The sequence below is a fragment of the Megalops cyprinoides genome, chromosome 24 (genome assembly GCF_013368585.1).
Source record: "Megalops cyprinoides isolate fMegCyp1 chromosome 24, fMegCyp1.pri, whole genome shotgun sequence".
Classification (NCBI taxonomy): Eukaryota; Metazoa; Chordata; class Actinopteri; order Elopiformes; family Megalopidae; genus Megalops; species Megalops cyprinoides.
Window position 1 is genome coordinate 16630040 of NC_050606.1, and position 21567 is coordinate 16651606.

Consider the following 21567-nt stretch of genomic DNA (forward strand, 5'->3'; position numbering starts at 1 on the left):
GGATGCAATCTTAAACAAAAGCCTTTTATTTATTTTGAGAAGTATGGGCCGGATTCTTCAAAAAGACGCAAAGAACAGGTCATGTTATTTCATTTATCAATATTGGTCAAAGGATGAGTAAAATAATATTGAGCCATTGTCTACCCAAGCGGACAGAAAAACAGTTTGTCATAATTTTATTGTTAAACCCGTATACCTATTGGGCCCTAATCATAACCCAAACCACATTCCTTTGCAGTGTTCCATTCTTGAGTTTGTGATGAAATCTACTGATGAAATTACACAATTATGGACAGATATGCCATGAAAGGGAAGAGAGAAACACAAGTTCTCTGTTTCGTCATGAAGCACTTTGTCCAGTATCTGAAGTAACAAAAACTGCCATTGGTGGAGCACTAATAATCATATTGGCGGAAAGAGTTACAAGAAAGGTTGCTGAACATGAAACTGACCATAGAGTTTGGGAGGACATGCCAGTGTTCCCCTGGTCGTCCTCTTTGATGTTAATGTCTGACCCTGTCCCGTCCGTCTAGGGTCCCACTTCCCCGGCTCCCGAATCTCGGCCCGCCCCAGCCGCAAGCGGGCGCTGTCCATATCCCCCCTGTCGGACCACAGCTTCAACCTGCAGACCATGATCCGCAGCTCGCCAAGCTCCCTGGTCACCATCCTCAACAGCTCTCGCTCCAGCTCCTCCACCAGCGGCTCCTACGGACACCTGTCTGCCGGAGCCATCAGGTAAGGGCCGCACCTGGGCATCTATCCGTCCACGCCAACAGCTGTGCGTTTACCTGTACATAAGCCAGACCAACACTGACCAATAATATCCAAGTCAATACTTGTCTTTATATCCATGTAACCTGAAGACAAGTATCCATTCCAACACCAAATCATATACTGGACTATGACAAACCACGGAATCCAATACCCAAAAATCCATTGAACCGTGAGATATACTACTCACCACTCAACTCATTTTGATTTAGCTGCCAGTAAAATAATAAGACTATAACAATAACAATAATATGATTATAAGATACAATTCAACCCAAAACCTGTTGCTATAACTAACACTTGACTTACCCCATCCAATTCAATATTTTCTACATGACTTACAAAAACCAGTAAAATCCAGTATCTTCGAATTGACATTATCACGGGGCTCCTGTCCTTTTACGTGTCATACACTGAACTGCAAAAATTCAATACCTGTCTCAGGTGCTGTCAGGGAAGGATAGTATGGCCACTATACCTTTCAATACTGACCCGCATTTGAACTCATTAGATGCAGCCAGGTAAATCACCGCAACCAATGTCTCTAGGCCCTGTGTACATTTCAGCCAAACTGCAGTCTGCCATATCAATCAAGTATGGGTCAAACCTGTCATTGGGGCTGTTACAGTCTGTCACTAACCCACAGGACTCCCTCTTGCTCTAGACCTGTCTGACAGTGACATCAGCTTAAGATCTGCCTGGTTCCTACCCTCTTTGTTGCTCCCTCCAGTTCTAGGAAGTCTGGCCTGTATAAGCCCTCATCCAGGAACATTGCACACCAACACCACTCTGAACTCAAGCCCCATTCCCTTTCTCTGAGGCCAAATGCATCTCCATAATGAGTGATGGCATATTGAAATGAATGGAATTGATTACAGAAATAACATTTCATTTGAAAAATGGATTCTCCCCCGTGAAGAAATTCCAAAAGTATTTCCTGTTGATTCCAATTCCAGAGATAAAATGGATCTCTCTCTCTCTCTCTCACACACACAGCTGTGCAGTAAAACATCTTTATTTTATAAAATGACAAAATACACAATGTGTTCACTAGCCAGCATGTTAAGGCAGAGCTCAGGCCATTTTCAAACAAACTGTTAACACCACACTGTCTGTGACGACAATGAGCAGATGTCTGGAGGCAAAAAAAAATTGGCTGTGTATAATCCTAACTGAATCTTGATGGCAGATAAATATAAACACCCCCCATCTGTGTAAATTCATGTCCTTATTGATTTATATACCGTCACTATAAAAAAAACTATTACAAAAAGCACAAGAACAGTCTGTTTGAGTAGGTCCTGGAATCAATACTAAAATTAACCCAATACAGAATGGGGGGTTGACCCCTTTTGGAGTGGATTCCCCTTATTACCCATAATGCTCCTGCTCTGTGCTGGAGCAAAATGTGCAGACATTCAACATTTGAAATTTGGCTGCAGATTCAATTCCCAGGTGATCCACTGTTGCACCTTTGAGAAAAGTGCTTAACCTGAATCACATTCAATAAATTTTCCGCTGTCTGCTGAGCAATTAAGCAATGAAATCTACTGTAAAATAAACAGAGGCGTTGATTATTTATGGATCGTAATTTTCGGGACCAGTCTCTCATTAAAAAATGGCTTTCCTCATATTTCTGTGTTGTGTCATGTGGCGCGGTGATGAATGAGAAACGACATCCTGAACTCGCCAAGAGCATTCTCCCGCAAGTATGTTTTCCATCTACGCTAGACCCATGGACTCTGCTGCAGTTACTGGGCTGCTTAAGGAGGCAGCAAAGTCACAGCTGTTCACTTTGTCAGGGACAAAACTGAAAGACTGAGGGAGAAAGAGGAGAAGTAGGGAAACAACAGAGGGAGAAAGGAGTGAAGGAATGTAACCAATGGAAACCAGATAGAAAAGCAAGATAAGGCACAAAGAGGACAGGAGAGAGAAAGAGCAATTAGAGCAGGAGTCCCCAAAGACGGGACTCTTGGTAATGACGGCTAAATGAAAAGCCTGTTGAAAGATAAATTGTGAGGACCAAATAAAGGATGTCACAGAACATGAAGTCTGCCATTAGGTGGAAGCGTGCATGCTAATTCTACCTGTGCTGATATGCATCTTCTGATTCATGTCCCATCCAGTGTAGACAGCTTGTGGATCCCTTTGGTGTAGCATAACATTTGGGTGAAAGGGTAGAAGGGATGCGAAGTGGCCACAGGTGAGCAAACAGCATACACAGGCTACGTCTGAAAACTGCTCTGGAAAAGCATCTTCCCAGGGAAAAAGAACTGTCAGTCTGCGTAATCTGTGATGCCAGCATTGAATCTGCTGGCAATTTTGAGGGAGCCATGTTGGGAAACCACTGCAAAATCCTGTGTCTTGACTGAAGATGAAAGAACTGTCTCCAGCCAGTCATGTCGAAAAATAGCTATATTTGTTTCATTAATGTGACTCACTACATGGAAAGTGTCAGACTGGATTGGGCCTGGATTTTTGGTTTGGCTTTTAACAGCCATGGTTTCCACTGTGGAAGCTTCCATTCCAGTTTTCCCATTTCTTTAGGGCATTACGCCAGTGAAGAAGACAAATCGTACCTGTGTAGAAATGCCATGATACCTCTTTAAAATAGAAATTTGATTCTGTTTTGCTTTTTTTATTTCAGCCAAGTTCATTTCTCTGTAGTCTGTTTCTCTGACAGTAGTGTCTTATTACTGTTGCTGAAACATTGTGGAAACATTATGTAACATTATCCCCCAATGTAAGACCTTCTGCTGCAATAGGCTGGAGACAAGTTACGACAATCAATGGCAATGAAAATATAGTAATGATTTATGTTGTGAACATTGTTGTTATGGTTGTCCAGCATGAATCTAATATGGTCCTCCCTCCTTCATCTCTCCTTCTTTCTGCACCTTTCGCACCCCTGTTAACCCCCCCTCCCCCAGCCCAGCACTGAGTTTTGCCTTCCCCCCATCCCCCGTGGCCCTACAGATGCACCAGCAGCGCATTGGTCGGCAGCCCGGGATGATGGGCTCGGCTTTCCGCCAAAGCCCGCCCCTCGTCCACCCAGCACCCACCTTCGCCACCCAGCGGCCGATCCCCACGGCGCCCCCTGGGCTCGGCTCTGCAGAGTGCAACGCAACCGCCTCCGACTCCTCTCAGGTGAGGGAACTCCTTGTCACTGTGACCCCAAAAAACATAAGACACACTTAAATAAAGCAGAGGGACTGAAATATAAGCTTGGGAAAATACCACTCATTATGTAACTCTGTGCTCTGCAGCATGCTGTATGAGGTTTGATATGCCTAATGGAGAGGCACATTGCTGAGTGCTGTCTGCAGCTGTGGCTCCATTACCATCACCCACTGTTGCTGTTGAGCTCTTTGATGTACCTCATCTGGCCTGCTCCAGGTAGAGAAGGGTGTAATAGACCTATGGAGTCAAATCTAGTGAATGAAATGGTGTGTTGAAGTGTATCTGTGGTCAGGCATCAGTGAGGAAAGACATACTGTATGTAGGGTGCTGTTAGCATAGAATCCCACTTCTTCCACCATTACTCAGAATTCAGTAGATTCAAACTTCCAGGCATTGTGAGCGTAAAGGTTGGCTGTTTGACATGGAATCTTTGGCTTGGAGTCCAATAAACGGATCAAAGTTGGCCATTAATTGGATATTTGGATATCGTAAACAGGGGAAGAAAGTGTAGATGGGGTGGAGGAGGGGTGCCGTGAACAGCTGACACAAGAAGGAAGTGATGGGTATGATTTCTTTGCTAGTGGATAAGCGCAGTTTATATAGGTTTGGTTGCTTGCATAAGGATTGTCTGAAAGCTCTCCCCCGGAATATTCATTTGGAAATGCTTTACCACAACTCATCTGCTGCGTTCTGGATGGATGTGTGTGTGTGTGTGTGTTTTTCCTAGCTCCATAAATAGAATGCTCAGATATAGTCCCATGGAGGATATTACTTATTTTCTGGGGTTTTTTTGCTCTCACTTTTTTATCCTGGAATTGGTCATTTCCACATGTTGGATGAATTATTAGCTTTTGATTTTTTTTCTTTAAAATAGCTCAAATGAGATTGCACATCTTTAAACCAAAGCTTTATATAGCTTCCTAAGGACTACTCACAATATTTCATGCAACTGCCATGTGTTCCAACGGAGGAAATTAAATCTCAGCTGAAAATGTTTTGGTTTGTTTGTCTGAATGAGAGAGACCATCTTGACATTTGGTTCATCACAGAATGATTTGCAACAGAGTGTACTCTTCTAAACAGGCTGAGAACATCCTAAGTGGTCATGGTCCTTTTCCAAATTTTAAAAATTTCGTTCTCTCAATAAGAACCTTACATTACCATGCATAAAACAAATCTCTCATGTAAAAATGACATGTGTATATACATTTGCTGACTTATTGCATTAAGAGTATACATTTCCATTACCTATTGCTTATTGCCACTTCCTGCCTGTAGCATTTTCTGTATCTGCACTGCTAAAATCATAGCCCAAACCCTTGGTACAATTCACGTTGGGGCGTTTCCTCAAATGGTATCCTCCACACTCAAGAGAAGCTGAGGGTGGCTCCCTTGGAAGGGATTGTCATTAGTAGGAACTGTTGTGGAATGTGTATACATTCAAATGGAATGCTGTAAGGCTGTGCTGCATGACTGTGGGTTATTATGAAGATAGAGCCAGAGGTCAAGGAGCTCTCTCATTTGGACATAATTTACCTCAGGAGATCTTGGCAGGGGTTAGGAACTCCCCTCCTGGAAAAAGCACATGAGGTCAGGAGAAAAAGGGTGCGATGTGTGGAGGGTGTGGTATTGCAACGGTCAGATCAGGCTGAGCTGAGTTCTGGACTGCAGGCTCTGGCCTTATGGGTATTTTGGCTTGCTCTCTACGCATCGTGACAGGGTGAATTACAATGTAATAGGTGAACCCACTGTTGGTTTACAACATCCGGAGTGTCTGTTTAAATAGTGATACAGTACATATCCACTGCTTTTGGCGTCCACCAGGCTTAGAGCCTGCATAAAATGCTGTCTCTTGCCAGATGTAAAAGGTATTTCTGGGAAATTGTTCCAACTTGAATTTTTGTGCTCTGAATTCTACGCTTGCTTTCACCTGTTTTTGGTATTGCTATCACCTGTAAGGTTGAAATCACACCTTCTTCAAAATACATCAAAATTTCTCAGCGTATCCACGATCTGTATATGCAGTACATACCTGGGGAATGACTTTACTGTAATAAAATGGTCCTTTGTAAAATAACTAAGCCCGGGGACTGTAATCCTGGTGAGTAATCTAGAAAAAATATCCTTACATCGCTATAACACAAATTCCCTTATGTTCCCTAAAAAGTCACTCAACCATTTTCTAAAATATGTCTGTGCATTTGTGTGTGCATGTGGCTGTGTATGTGGCTGTGTGTGTGTGTGTGTGTCTGTGCATTCATGCCTGTGTGTGTATATTCTGCAGAGTAAGCCCACCAGTGAGTCTGCGGTGAGCAGCACGGGGGACCCAATGCACCACAAGCGCTCTAAAGTGAGGCTGGAGGAGGAGCCACCGAGCCCTGCTGCAGGGAGCCTGCAGGTGAGAGCAGCCAGCCTGGCCTCTGTAAGGGGCCCTACTGCCATCTCTCTGAATCTGTGCTCCTGTCTCTGCCTCTCTCTTTTTCTCTGTCCACTGTCCTCCTGAGTTTGTGTCTCTCCGTCTTTCTTACCATCAACACCTCTAATGAGAAAAAAATATGGGGTTACAGTTTGAAAAAAGAAGGCTATATGAAAAAGAAGAAACTAAACATAACTATGTAACAGAATCAAAAAGATCAGGTTCCTAATTGAACAGGCAAATGAAAGGGCAAGCAGACTGTCAGTGGGGGTGTTGGTGTGTGCTTGTATTTTTATGAAAGTTTTTATGTGTCCTGGAAGTGCCCTTTAGTGACAGCTGTCTCGCAAATGATTCCTCTCTTTCCCCCTCTCTCTTTCACTCTTTCTTCCTCCCTTCACATAAAAGTGAACCCAATGCCTTTCACTGTGGCATGTCAGGCAAAATGTGAAACAAATGTGGCGAAAAGGCAGTGAACATCTCACTTGCAGCAGGGATAGGCTACCGGCTCTGTGTGCTGCACAGGTCACCAAGGATGGGGATGAATGTTTTTGTATGTGTGAAACTGTGTATGTGTGTGTGTGAGAGAGAGAGTCCTTCAACGTGTACATCATTGGTAATATATAGTACCTACTCTGCAGCATTGAAGCAATATATCTTTGTGACTGGGTCACATGCTGGCTTCACAGGCCACCCCCATTTCCCTGGCAGGGCTGGGAACCCCCACGGCGCTTGCTCTGTGCAGCCCCAAGAACTCCTTTATTACCTGCAGCTGTGTGTAGAGGGGTGCACCCACGTCCTAATCTATCCCGGACAAAGCCCCCTGGCCGCTCTCAGACATTTTAAACTGACATTGAAATATGCCAGGGGTAATGGAACTACCCACACACGTACGAGGGAACAGATTTTTCAAACGTGCGGCCTACACCAGGACATGTATAACGCTTTAACACTGAGCGACAATTTAGTGGCACATTTCCTTTCCTCAGATTTGAACACTGTTCCCAGACCCTGGTGAAAGGCTGGTTAAACATGTAAACTGTACTGTGATGGTACAGCTCTGTTAAATTTATGTTGACGCTGTCCTGCTGTTGTTTCTTTTCAAGGCCATATTAAAGTGGGGGTATTGTGGTTTTGCCTGCAGTGTAGTGGTTTTTGCCTGTGTTACATGCGATTGTGCCTGCCTTACAGTGTAATTTCTTATGAAAAAAATCAAATGGTTTCATGCACTCGTATCTATACCAGCTAGCTTGTACCTCGTCTAGCCAACTGTTGAAATTCGGTTATGCAGCTCCTCATATGGCTTTTTCCTTGTGTTGTACTCTGCCTCAGTTGGATGTCGCTTTGGATAAAAGCATCTGCCAAATGAATAAATGTACATGTAATGTAAATGTAATTGGCACTATGTGTAACAGTGGCATTTTGTGGTAACGCTGATGTGCCCCCACAGGACCAGCCTGAGGGGACGACGCTGGTGAAGGAGGAGGGCGACCAGGATGAGTCCAAACAGGACACTGAGGTGGCGTACGAAACCAACTGCCAGTGGGAGGCCTGCTGCAGGGAGTTCGACACACAGGAGCAGCTGGTGCATGTGAGTACACACCCACACACACACACACACACACACACACACACACACACACACACACACACACACACACACACAGACACACAGACACACACACACAGACACACACACACACAGACACAAACACCAGCACACATACATACACACACACACACAAAAACACACACACACACACACATACTCACACACACAGGAGTCTCATCACGAGTAACCTCTCTTGGATGCTCATACAAATAGCTCATACAGATAGTCATGCTTAAATGGGACAATCATTGCACCTTGGCTCACACACTGTCACACACTGCTGTTCCAGGTGCCTGGCCTGAGTCCTCACTTGGGCAGATAGGGTCATGCACCCCCCCCCCCCATGGTTTCAGGTTACATCCAATCCCCAACATCAGCGGGTAGGGAAAAAAAGATTCGCATATGATCTCAGCCTGCAGACTGAATGGCATTTTTATGACCTGCTTTTACATAGTACTCAATGCAAAGGTTTTTTTCCCCTCCTGATTTATACGGTCAAACCTTTTATGGATCATTACGGACAAAGCCCTGTCTGTTGTTTAATACTGTTACAGATTGGTTTCAGGGATTTTGTTTACAGGCTCTTGGCCCAAAGAGCATGCTTTGCTGTGAGATCCAGATGAAACACTAGAAGGTAATGGATTTAGCCCTGCAAAATCTAATCATAAGCTTCCTTTTGTTATCCTCTGTGACCTGTCTGCTAAGCTCATTTGAACAGGGTTTGCTTGTTCTAAGCTTGTTAGCATTGTGAGTCTGTGTTCAAACATTGCAGTAATGATGACAACGATGATGATGATGATGAAGTCTGTGATGGTGATGATTAAAAGAATAGCAGATTACAGTCAACTATTAGCTTGGTAGACATTGCAGGCCTAAAATCAACAGATCAAAAACAGTGTCCCATTGAGAATCATTTCACAACTTTTGTCCAAATCAGTCCAGAGTGTTTAAGTTACACTGACTGCAGACAGACAGACACACAAGCAAACACAGTGTGATCACATGACCTCCTCTCTACCTAGTGGTGATGTGGGTAATAATACATTTGTTCACAATTAAGCCAAAAAATAATGAATTTACTTTCATGGTACAGTCAAAATTTGAATCATCTACCATATAGAACAAGCAGCGTTAATGAGGTTGAAAGATGTCCATTCAACTTGTTTGTAAACAGTATTACATAAGAGAACAAAGCAGCCATTTTGGACAGTGTTTCCTCTCACCTCTTTAGTCTGTTTTTATACTGTTTGGTCCTCAGGCATAGGCTAGGCCAAATCAAAACCATAGACTGTCACCTATGGGAGGTTACTAACCAGCGGTCAGTGGTGATGATGTCTGAGATGGCAGAAAAGTATGCATTTGACTAAAAGGAAAAAACAATCAGGAGAGATTGTGGTTGTGTTTCAGTGGCTGGGTTCCATATTTTCTCAGTAGTTTCATTCATTTTTACTATTTTATGAATAACTTCTGAGTTCAATCACAGTACAGATGATTTTGAAATGGACTCTGGACCTTGGAAAGGAGCTTGCCCCAGCTAACACACAACATTCAGTGTTGCTATGACTTAACGGCACTGTGATAACATTGTTACAATATTGCCGAAATAGTGTGAGAACAGTGAGACACTATGCTTGGTTTACATTACGATTGCAGCTGTGGGCCAACTTGTCTTGGCTCTCAAAGCAGGTGGTAATAATATACAGCTCTCCTGCAGTCCTCCCATATCCCATCACCCTCCAAAGAATCCATTGCTCTCGTTGGCTGTCTGCCATTTGACACTACTGCTTGGCCGTATATATCACTGATATATGTGCATCGGAATAGGCTGCTGACAGCATTCAAAGAGTTAAGCTTAAATTTTGACACGTTCTTGTCTTTTTTCCAAGGGTTGGTGCTCTAGCTGAGAGTCTTCTCAGAGTCTCTGCAGGAGAGGGATTTGTGGTCTTTGCCGAGAGGAACCTCCACTCCGTTTGCCATCTCTGTCAATTCTATAAAACCAGGAGTGAGTTGGTAGGCAAGATAATATGTAAACCTTCACTCAGGTGCTGATGGGAGCTGTTATACAAAGCTAACATAAAATGATTCATTGTGCACAACCTCCAATTTCTTAGTTTTAGCTATATACAGCATATAAACGTGAGAGATTTTCCTCAGCCTGTTCTTCCCCTGATATTAACTTTGCTAATGACATTGATGCAGTTTCTTTGGAATGTCCAGCTGTACTCTTTCCCTGGGGTTTACATTCAAACTTATATTTTTCCAAAGCTCCTTTAACTACAGATAATTTGAGAGAACAGCTCACTGTGGTCTTCATAAGGGCACTCCAGAACGGCAGGAAGAGAGCTTGCTTTGAACAGAGTTAGGGAGTTAGTGCTGGGGTAAGAATAGGTACCAGTGGTCACCCTGATGCTCTGGCTTTGTGCCATATATTTGGAGGGCATCTCAGCTGCAGCAATATGGCTGTTCTTGGAGGAAGGGAATGTGCCCTGCCCTTACAATGCTACTAAGCTGATGCCGGACCCCTGAAATGTGTGGGTAGCAGGAGGATTGATTATAAGAAGTTTCTTATAAAAGGTTTTTCTTTTTTAAAACAGAAAAATGAAGACATCAAAAATGCTTAGCCTATCATAAAGAAACAGGATATGTCAAAAGAGGCACATATAGCATGGATAAAATGGTTAAATCAAGAACTAGAAAAAGGTTTCCACCAAGGCATAAACCACAAGAAACTGTCCCTAGCTCTGTCTTTGCCCCCATTTTTCTTCTCACAATCTCCTCTGATATGTATTTCCTAGTAAGAGGTGTGGTCAATCAAGCAATGAACCCATTACCCAATGCCTGAGCAGACATTCACAGTGGCATTTTCCTGTACACTGACATTCTCAGGTGAAACTGATGACAAAAAGCTTAGTTGTGGCAAGAGCAGGAAACTGGTTAAAAACAGGGCTGCTTTTAACAGCTGTATGCACATTCATTTGCTAATTAAAAACTGGAGGGGCAATGATTTGTCCGTGTTAAAGGTTGCATCTCCACAGCTGGTTAAATGGAGATTTGCTTTGATCAGCAGGAGGCATAGGAGCATCATCTGTCTAAAGTGTCTTAATCAGAGATGAAGTGTCTTCACTAAATCACACATTCCAGTTTCAGACCTCTGACACCTCTGCCTGCTTTCTCTCTCTTTCTGTCCCTCACTGTGGTCTTTTTATCTTTTGTATAAAGGACTTCTGGACTGATATCACAGAGGCACTTGTGGCTTGTCAGTCTGTGTTTGATGAAGCTGCACAGTGTTGCCTTTTGAAGTTTCCTGGTAAACAGCCCCTTAAGTCTATCTTGGTGGCACTTCTCCAGTTGTGAGTCAATGAGAGATGAATTAATGCAGCAGGCTGTTATCAGTGTCTGTCTGTTGAGCTCCCAGCGTGGAAAAAAAAATCTATTATGTGATGCTGTTAGGTCTGTGGTAGCCATAAGTCATTAGCATGCAAGGTCGGAGTGTGAAGTAGCAGCTGATCTGATTGCTCTCCACCAGGATGCTGAATGCCCCCTCGGTAGACAGGTCTGGTGATGCAGTGATTCCCTTTACTACAAAACCTCAGAAGAATTAAAGGCGTTTTCTCCAGGGCTCCAAAGTGGCTCAGACAGTTAAGGCGCTCATTTCACACGTGGGCTGAGCCCTATGTCCCGGGTTCAAGCCTAACCATGTCATCTGTTGATGATGACCGGGAACCCACAGCAGCAGAACAAACTGACTTCACTCTGTGGTAGGGGTGGGTTTGTCTGCAAGGGTTCCCTCCTTGTGCCGTTCTCATCACCCTATGGCTCAAACACCCATGAGTTCGTCAGACAATATCAGGAAGATGCGCCTATCATTCGAATGGCATCTCTATCCTGGTGCATTATGGGATTTGTAGTGGAAAAAAACAATCACTTTGAGGTGTGTGAGCTGGATGGTTGTATTAACCACACCTTACACTCCCGTCAAAGTGCAGCGTTCATTGTGGTCAGCGAAGCCTAATGTACAAAAATCAGTCACAAAGAAGTCCTTAATGAAGCCGTCTTGGTGGCATCACGTGGAATGCGTGACTCTCTCTTGCCCTCTCCAGGGCACAGCACTCCCTCCTTCCCCCTGCTCAGGAATGCAATAACACAGGTCCCCTGTCCTCAGGATATTGTGTCTGTCTCCCAGTGTTTAAACCGTTGGGGAAGAGCGCTTCCGGGAGCTTCGCTGTGTCTTCTCTCTGAGGGAGCCAGATGTTGACTCCAAGACCGCCTGCCCTTAAGGCTCCTGCGTCTGTGTGCTTTTTATCCCCCTCTCCTTCGCCGCCTCGTCAATCAGCCCCCGCGAACGACTCCGACCCGGCGCGATGCTGCGGGCGGGGCGGGGGACGCGGGAGGGGGCTGTGAAATGGCGCTTGAGATGGTTCGTTTGAACTTCTGACGCCCCCCCCCCCCCCCCCCCCCCCCCCACCCGGCTCAGAAGTTGCCACGGCAGCACAACTGTCAGGGCCCGTCATGGCGGGGCAGCTGGCAGATGCAATGGGAAGTGACAGTGTCCCGTTTGAAATCCTGGTGCAATCAGACGCCGTGGCTCCAGGCTCCCCTCGGATTTCTCCGCACGGGATCCAGAGTTTGATCCACTTAAAAAAAGAAGGAGAAGAAAAGAAAGAAGAAAAATGAGGTGCAGAAGTGGTTTCCTCTTCCACTTAGCCTCTCTGATTTGGCTTACCCTCTCATGAGGGAGAAATGGTTTGGTCTCGTTTTAATTAATATACTTGTCTTGTGGTTCAGCTCTGAAGTAAACAAAGTTGCCCTTGCTGTTGCTAATAATCATTTCCTTTTATTTATATCAGAGTCTTTCTCAGAATTTTGCAGTTGGAACTATTTTGAAGCCACAATTCAAAATAGGATTACATTGACAGTTACTGCTTGCTGCCTTTTAAAAGTGTAAGAATTAGCCAAATGGTCTGAAAAGGAAAATATGCTTTTCAATTCATTGATTTAAAATTGATGTTTTTTCATCGATACAACATAGATTACATAGATTGAACATGAAGGTTTCCTCTCACAAACTACGTACTTGCATACTTCCTAGTAGATCGAAGTATATGCATTTTTGGCTGTCTTGTTAAGTAGAATTACAAAAGTCCAGTATGCAAGAGTAAGAATGGATTGAAATTATCCATTAGTGTAACCATGTTGCTGATGGGACCGAAAATTAATGTACATTAATGTACATTCCCCATTCCAAATTGGGGAGAAAATGGAAAAAGGAAAAAAAAAATTCATTTAATGTACGTGTAAGGTCAAAGGTCATTGGTACAGTGGCATAAGGTCACAGGAACCGTAATGACACACTAAGTGCATTCCAGATCAAAACACACTCACCTATTTTGTGATACACATGTACCCTAACTGTGGTCTCACTGTATATCCCACAATTAGTTGTCAGCTCAGTAGCACTGTAGTTTTTGAGATCAGTATCTGTGAATTGTACCCTCTTGTGGTATATTTGTGTTATTTCAATCAGGAAGATTTTCGCTCACTCCAACCAAAAGGGTCTCCCTCTCTTCTGCTTTAAGTCCATACTGTTGAAATTATGTAGTGACTGTAGGTGGATCCAGGATTTTTGAAGTGGGCCAGAATGTAAAAAGGTGCAGTGGGGGGGGGTGATATCCCTGCGTGGGGGTGTCCAGGCCAGTGTGTGCTGCAGCTCTGTGTGTGAATGCGTGTATGTTGGTCCTCCCTCTCACCGCAGCACATCAATAACGAGCACATCCACGGCGAGCGGAAGGAGTTCGTGTGCCGCTGGCTGGACTGCACCCGGGAGCAGAAGCCCTTCAAGGCCCAGTACATGCTGGTGGTGCACATGCGGCGCCACACCGGAGAGAAGCCACACAAGTGCACGGTGAGCCTCCACTCAGAAATATCTGCTTATGTATTGTATTCTTGAAATTATGTATATCATGTATGAGTCATTACATTGGTTATTCTATTTCGGACTGCGTATTTTCCCAGTTATAAAAATATATACAATTTCTGATTTGTCTCCTCTCATCTCCTCCACCCTCTCTCTCTTCTCTTCCTTTTGTGTCTTCTTCTCTCCCTCTCTTCTCTGCTCTCTTCCCTCCGTCCTCTCTCCCTCCTCTCCTGCTCCAGTTTGAGGGCTGTGTGAAGGCTTACTCACGGCTGGAGAACCTGAAGACCCACCTGCGCTCGCACACGGGAGAGAAGCCCTACGTGTGTGAGCACGAGGGCTGCAACAAGGCCTTCTCCAACGCCTCCGACCGCGCCAAGCACCAGAACCGCACGCACTCCAACGAGGTGCGCGTCCAAAACAAGTACACACACGCTGCCAATCTGGCCTCACACTCCAAATACCACAAACTCAAACACGCGTATTCCAGCCTTTTCGCTGACATGCCTGCATAGACACACACAGACACACAGACAGACACAGACACAGACACACACACACACACACTCACTTAGTAAAATACTTTCTGCAGTCTTCAATTATAACTGCAGCATAGAGCATATGCCCTTCCTATTCTTTCATCTGTGTGATGCTCCTGAACACTGAGATTGATGTTATATACTTTATGCACTTATAATTCATTTATGCACTTATAATTCATTCATTCCTCATTCTCCCTCCCTGTGCTAATATCAACCCCCTCTCTCTGTTCTATGCCTGTCATGTGACCATTAATCTTAAAGGAGGCCCACTTTCAGGCTTTAAAATGCTGTGATTGACCCCTTTCTTATCCCTCGTAGAAACCGTACACCTGCAAGATCCCGGGCTGCACCAAGCGCTACACGGACCCCAGTTCCCTGCGCAAGCATGTGAAGACTGTGCACGGCCCTGAGGCCCACGTCACCAAGAAGCAGCGGGGCGATGCGCACCCCCGCCCCCCTCCGCCGCCCCAGGACCCGGGCAGTAACAGCCAGGGCCGGCCCCCTGGACAGCTGCCCCCGGGCGGGCTCACCGACCAACGGGACCACAGCCACGCGAGCTCCAGGCAGGAGACGTGCCTGAAGACCATCAAATCAGAGAAACCTGCGGTACGTCAGAATCACGCTAACATCCAGGTGCAGAGACTGAATTTGAGTTTTAGGAATACAGCATCATAACAAAACAAATATTCACACCAAATTGAACTCATTTGCTTGAGTAGAGCGATAAGGAAAGAATGTACACTCTGTGAGGTCATGTCAGACTGTGAAAATCGTGACTGTAGTACTCCATCATGCCATTACTGAGCATTATGGGATTATGAGATTAAAATGTTGAAAGGTATCAATTGCTCTGAACAATCACCTTTCTGATCTACCAAAATAGCGCCAGGGCCAAAATTAAATAAAACCTCTGGCACAAGCACTAATCAGAAGTGACTAACGTATATGCCTAGCAGGTGTGTAAATACTTGAGGGCCCAAAAATATAAAGGTATAAATATTTTTTTTGCTATAATGAAACCATCCTTGCAATAGCAGAGGCCCTCATTTACTGACTGACTGACTGACATACTAACTGGCTTAGCAGTAGATTTGTTTTACCCCTAGATGATTACTGGGTTTGTCATTAGTCACTGGGAGGTGGTTCAGACTTCTGAATTCATTCAGGCTATGATCTGATGGATTGGCTATAATGAATTTAGCTGTTAGGTTATTTGTTCTTTTTTTTCCTCAGATGCCCAATGCATCTCCCTTTCAGTTGTTACTCTAAAACTGGACGGTGTTGCCTTGTGTTCAAACTCCTTCTGTGGCCACACTGTCCAAGCTTGATTGAGTCATCAGAGCTGTGATGTCATAGAAGGAAATGTCAGGACTGACATGCTGCCTTGAGCTTAACTACACTGGCTGTTACACTGGTCCCAGTCATAACTCTGTATCTTTTCCCTCCAATGCTCTGTGCATTACTTGCTTTCTCTAAGGACAGTGAGTAATCAGGTGAGAGTTTATTTATTTATGATTATTTGTGTTTCTTATTCCCAGTATCTCTGACATCTGCCTGTAATCCTGTCCCAGTGGCATTTGCTCCTATTTTCTCTTCAATTACATTACATTTCATTATTGTCATTTAGCAGATGTTCTTATCCAGAGTGATTTACACAGGTTACAATTGGTACATGTTATCCATTTATATAGCAGGATATTTACTGAGGTAATTGCCCAAGGACACAGCAGCAGCAACCTTTTGGTTACAAGCCCTGCTCCTTATCACTACACCCCACTGCTGCCCACTGTACTGAAGAACCATGCTCTTCTCTGAGTCCCCTACGCTAACAAACATGTGAACACTAGACTGTTAATTAAACAGCACGCAGCCTTGGTGTTCGAACACGTAATTCTGACGCTGTCCGTGAAGCGCGTCGTTGAGGCTAAAATAAGAGCGCTCATAAAAGGTGCTGTGTTGCGCTCTTCAAAATTAGTGTGAGAAAACGGCTTGATCACGGCTCCACAAAAGGAATTCCTTTGGTCATTGTGTGGACCGGCGCCTTCATCTTCGACCATCATCGTTTCACATTAGAGTAAACAACCCAATTAGGCACTTGCCAGTCTTAAATGCAGCCATTGTTTGCCCGCTTTTGTTCTGAAGAGAGCGCAAACAAATCTGTGTCCTCTTCCTCCCCACATAATTGAGTCTGCCTTTCTCTGTATTGATAATTATAGAAGGCTGGATGAGTCACTCTCCTGCAATTCTGTATTTAAAAAGAGGCAGCGCAGTTAAGCAGAATTGTCTGTTAACCAGCTAGAGCGTATGCCACTGGTATATGCTTTTTAGTGATGGGATTTTCCAGCATTAGGACAAAGTAAGTTGTATTATTATCACTGAATGAATGACATGAACAATGGCAGAACTGACACACGTATCTGAAGTAACAGACGTCAAAGTTGAGGATGGACCTATACGGGATTGTTTATTTCATTTTGTTTAAGCCTTGGTGAATGTTTGCCATTGGTCCTTCATGTTTGCACTTCTGAACCTCATGCATTTTACCATTTGTCAATATTAACGTCAGCTCAGTATATGTCCTTCATGTGTGTAATGTATCCATTACACATACGAAGGGCATATATATCAGTATATGTCTTTCATGTGTGTAATATATCGATATTTTTCTACAGCCTTTTCTTCATAGGATTGGCACAATCCAGAACTGAACTTATTCTTACAGAAAGGCTACTGTATGGACAAGAGGTGCCCAATAATTATGAAGTTTAAGTATCTCACTTAAACCATGCATTTATTCTGTACAGAATATTTATATCTGACCAACCCTGCCCTTTCAGGGGCTCTAGCATGTTCATAACAGTAGACATCTTCTCAGCATCATAGTATGCTAGACTGGTCTGGTAGTGTTGATCCACACTTCATCAGCACTTAGATCTGACTGTATCGATATCTCAGAACAAAACACTGATTGATAGTCTTTCTCTTCTCTCCTCCCCTCTCTTTCTCTTACACCCTCTCTCCTTCTCATCATCCATCCCTCCTTCTCTTCCCATATGTCTCTCTCCCCCCCATCTCCCCACCACTGTCTCCTTATCCCTCTGTGTCTCCCTGTCTCTCTCCTCATTTCTTTGTCTCCCTCTCTCCCTCTCTTTCAAGTCCTCTCTCTTTCTTGCTCTCTCTCTCCAGGCGTCTCAGCCAAGCCCTGGCGGTCAGTCTACACACAGCAGTGGCCAGTCCCCCCTCGGCGGCCACTCCGGCGGTGAGATCCAGCTCGCTCTGAGGTGGCGCGCTGCGGGTGAGCTCAGCGCCACTGAGGAAGAGGAGGAGGAGGAGGAGGAGGAGGGGGGGGAGGAACAGGCGCCCATCATGGACTCCACCGTGTCCACTGCCACGGTGGCGCTGCAGGGGCGCCGAAACGCGGCCCCTCTGCGGTGGGTGGAGCATGTCAAGATGGAGAGGCTGAAGCAGGTGAATTATGGCCTGCCCCGCCTGAGCCCCACAGCGCCCCCCAGAGGCCCCACGCTGCCTCCCATCGTAGGAAACGGTGAGGCCCGGTCTCTATGCTGCTTTTGGCCTTTTTACAGGACTGTGCCACTGAAACTTCATCGCATGCATTACGTGTCAGGATAAAGTTATCAGAGTCACAGCCTACTCTGCTGATAGAATTTACTAAACCACTGGGGTTACTTGTGCTATCACTGTTGCTGCCTTTAAATTACATTATGTACGAGTGGGGTCTGTTTGGACGATCTGTGAGTTCCTATACCTTTGTCATGTTGTGATCTTCCTTTTGATAGTCTTTCAGAACATGTTCTCCTTTCTCCTTTCCGTTCCAGGCCCGTACCCTGGCAGGACCGGCTGTGGGGGGGTGACCATGCGGCCGGAACTGTCCAGCGCGGACCTGACGGTGCTGAGCCTTCTGAAGGAGCGCCGGGACAGCGAGGGCAGCGCGGGAAGCTCGGCCTACCTGAGTGCCAGCCGCCGCTCCTCCGGCATCTCACCCTGCTTCTCCAGCCGCCGCTCCAGCCAGGCCTCGCAGCCTGAGGGCGGCCCCCGCGACCACCGCTGCCGCCGCAACCTGAGCGCCACCGACTCCTACGACCCCATCTCCACCGACGCCTCCCGCCGCTCCAGCGAGGCCAGCCAGTGGGGGGGTGGGGGCGGCGGCGGGCAAGGAGGGCCGGGGGCCGCCCTCAACCTCACCCCCGCCCAGCAGTACCACCTGAAAGCCAAGTACGCAGCCGCCACGGGCGGGGCGCCCCCCACGCCCCTGCCCAGCCTGGAGCCGATGAGCCTGAGGACCCGCATGGCTATGATGGGCGACTGCCAGGAGAGTGGAAACCGCACACTGCTGCCCCCAGTGGCTGGAGGGCAGCGGTGCATTGATGGTGGTCCTGATGGTAGCTATGGGCTCTATGGCCGCAGAGGTCTCCTTCTCCACAAGCCCCCTGGGAACGTTCAGAGGAGGGCCAGCGACCCCGTCCGCACTCACAACCCCGACCCCCTCAGCCTGGGCTTCATGCAGCGCTTCAGTAGTCTCCGAGACTTGCACCCACTGCCCCCGCTTCAGCTGCACCACTTCCCCGCAGAGGGGCGGAGCTCGTGCCTGCACGGCCACGCCCACTCCGACGGGAACCTTCGACGCGGCCTGCCGTCACCCTGCCCCCCCAGCATCAGGGAGAATGTGGAGCTGGAGGCCCTGGCCGTGGAGCAGGGGGACGGGGCCCCTCTGCTCGGCGACGAGGACATGCTGCCTGACGACCTGGTGCAGTACCTCCACTCCCAGTGCCAGGGCGGGGGGTACAAAGAGGCCGTCTCCCACCAGCCTCTGAGCGGACACCCGGAGGGGCTGGGCTTACCGCCAGAGCCCCCGTTGGGCCAGCCCTACCAAAGTCTGGAGCAGCAGATGCAGGAGGAGGAGTCCAGCAAGGAGGGCCTCCCTGTGCAGTGGAATGAGGTGAGCTCGGGGAGCACGGACAGGTCGCCCGAGACACAGGAGCAGAGGTACGGAGACTGGCTAACATCCACGCAAAACGTGGGGAGTCCGTTCGGTTTGTTTGGCAACATGATGGTGCAGCAGCAGCTGCAGCCCCCAGACATGCCCAGGAGCATCCAGGACCAATACGGCCTCCCGCAGAATGACTGCCAGCCGACAAATAGATGTGATGATCTGGCCTGCGATGGCAGCGGTGTGGGTGCCCCTCACTGCGGTCAAGCGATAAGGATGGGACCACGGAAGCAATGCAGAGGCAGCCCCTGGAAAACAGAAGGCAGTGTTTATCACAGGGTCCAACAAAGGGGGCTTCCATCCATTCACGATCAGGCCCAGCCCGTCTCCCAGATATCCACGGGAATGATGCGGCAGGCCTGTCGGGGTCCGCCGCAGTTCATCAAATCACAAACTAACGTTCGGCAGAGCCATTCCACAAACCGCCCAATCAACAGCAACCTGCCCCTCCCAGAGGCCGGCCCACAAGACTTCACTTATGCCCCAGACCTGAACTTGTATACCCAGGTAGCAGCATCCCACCAGCAATCCAATGGAGGCTACAGGGTCTCAGGCAGGGAGCAGGACTACCTGCCTATGAGGAGCAACAGTGGAAACCCCATCCTGACCCAGCAGCAGGGGCTGAATCCTGGAGGAGCGAGGAGTGCAAGCACAACCAATGGCTCGATCTCCCACCAAGTCAAGCAAGAGATGCCAGACCACCTGCAGGCCCATTCCTGCTGCCTCATGCAGCCACAGGCAGACTTCCTCAACCAGGGGTTTCAGGACCACAGCATGGGCCTCCACATGGCCGACGTCAAGCCGCCTTCCTTCCCAAACCGAGAGGTCCTCCGCCTGCCAGAGCAGGCTGACACAGGGCCGACTGCCACAACTGACCCCACCCTCCTCTCCCCAGGAGCAGGCCAGGTAACCAGCACGGCGGATGCCCTGAACGGCATGGCGACCCACCACAGCAGAGTCCCTGACAATGGGTACGATCACCACGCAAGCCCATTAGCGGGGGTCCTCAAGCCTCGCAGGTTCCAAAACCTCTCGCGAAATTCATCCCGCCTGACCACGCCCCGCGTCTCCATGGCGATGTACAGCGTGCCTGCAGGGGCCAATAACATGGCCATTGGGGACATGAGCTCTCTGCTGACCACTCTGGCTGAGGAGAGCAGGTTTCTGGCTGTGATGCAGTAGCTGCTGGGAGAATAGGAAGAATGCCAAAGCGGTTACTGTGAGTCAGGTCAAGAATAGAAAAATGAAAGTTTTGTCCTTTTCTAATCCCTTAAAAGCAGGGATGTGTCACCTCTTTATATTCCATTTTCTGGAATAAAGGCAGTTTTTTAAGCCCTCTTTTGTACTTTAATATTAAACTAAATAATCATAATAGCAAAGTAAAGATGGTGTCATCTCTCAGATTGAAGCAGAATTCTGTGTCTTTATTGTTTACTTGCCGTGGAATGTTGGCCTAAATACATTTCGCTTCAAGGTTAAATGTAAACATTGACCTTGCCAGTACCTTGAGGGATTCATTAACTGTTGTGACTTTGGTCACATAAAATATATACATGTACTCGTGTCAGCAAGGTGAAACGGGTTAAACATTATGATGAACTTGCCTATAAGGATCATTTTTTAAACATTTCTAAAATGGTTGTCTTTGTATGTTGAGTCAGTATTGAAGTCTTCCATAGTTGTACGGTATTCCGGCCCTTCAATATAGATATCAGAAAGTTCAAACACAGTACTATTGTAATAGGCCTGTCTTTTAAAAGACATAATGTAGCCCACTGGTGACTTGTGAGCAAGAAATAGAGGAGAATGTGGCACAGAACCGGTTTTTGATAATCATAGGTTCAAATCGTTAACCTATCTGGTCATCACTGTAATGCAACTTGACCTCCTTGTTTTAATGGTTCATGCTACAGTATCACATTAAACTTAGTTATAAAGGAATTGTCTAGTAATGGGTGATCTATGATTATTGGCAAGTTTGCTAATCACATGCACCAGTTACAAGGATGTTCAGAACAAATATTAGTTGAAAGAAAAGATCTCAGTCTCCCCTATTTCTTGTTCATAAGCTATTAAGTATGTACATGTACTGTACATACAGTGTATACCATGTTTATTATTATCATTTTT

The 21567-nt window shown here is 46.5% G+C and overlaps 1 protein-coding gene across 1 annotated transcript in view; it reads left to right on the forward strand.

Moving 5' to 3' along the window:
• LOC118771570 (transcriptional activator GLI3-like) overlaps positions 1-20619 on the forward strand; it is a 70858-nt gene extending 50239 nt beyond the window's left edge. Inside the window, exons 7-15 of the mRNA XM_036519576.1 lie at positions 534-735; positions 3702-3918; positions 6236-6349; positions 7815-7955; positions 13729-13878; positions 14130-14294; positions 14748-15035; positions 17616-17973; positions 18266-20619. Of these exons, the coding sequence (XP_036375469.1) occupies positions 534-735; positions 3702-3918; positions 6236-6349; positions 7815-7955; positions 13729-13878; positions 14130-14294; positions 14748-15035; positions 17616-17973; positions 18266-20619 (3989 nt within the window). The remainder of the gene's footprint in view (positions 1-533; positions 736-3701; positions 3919-6235; positions 6350-7814; positions 7956-13728; positions 13879-14129; positions 14295-14747; positions 15036-17615; positions 17974-18265) is intronic.
• Positions 20620-21567: the final 948 nt, after the last annotated feature.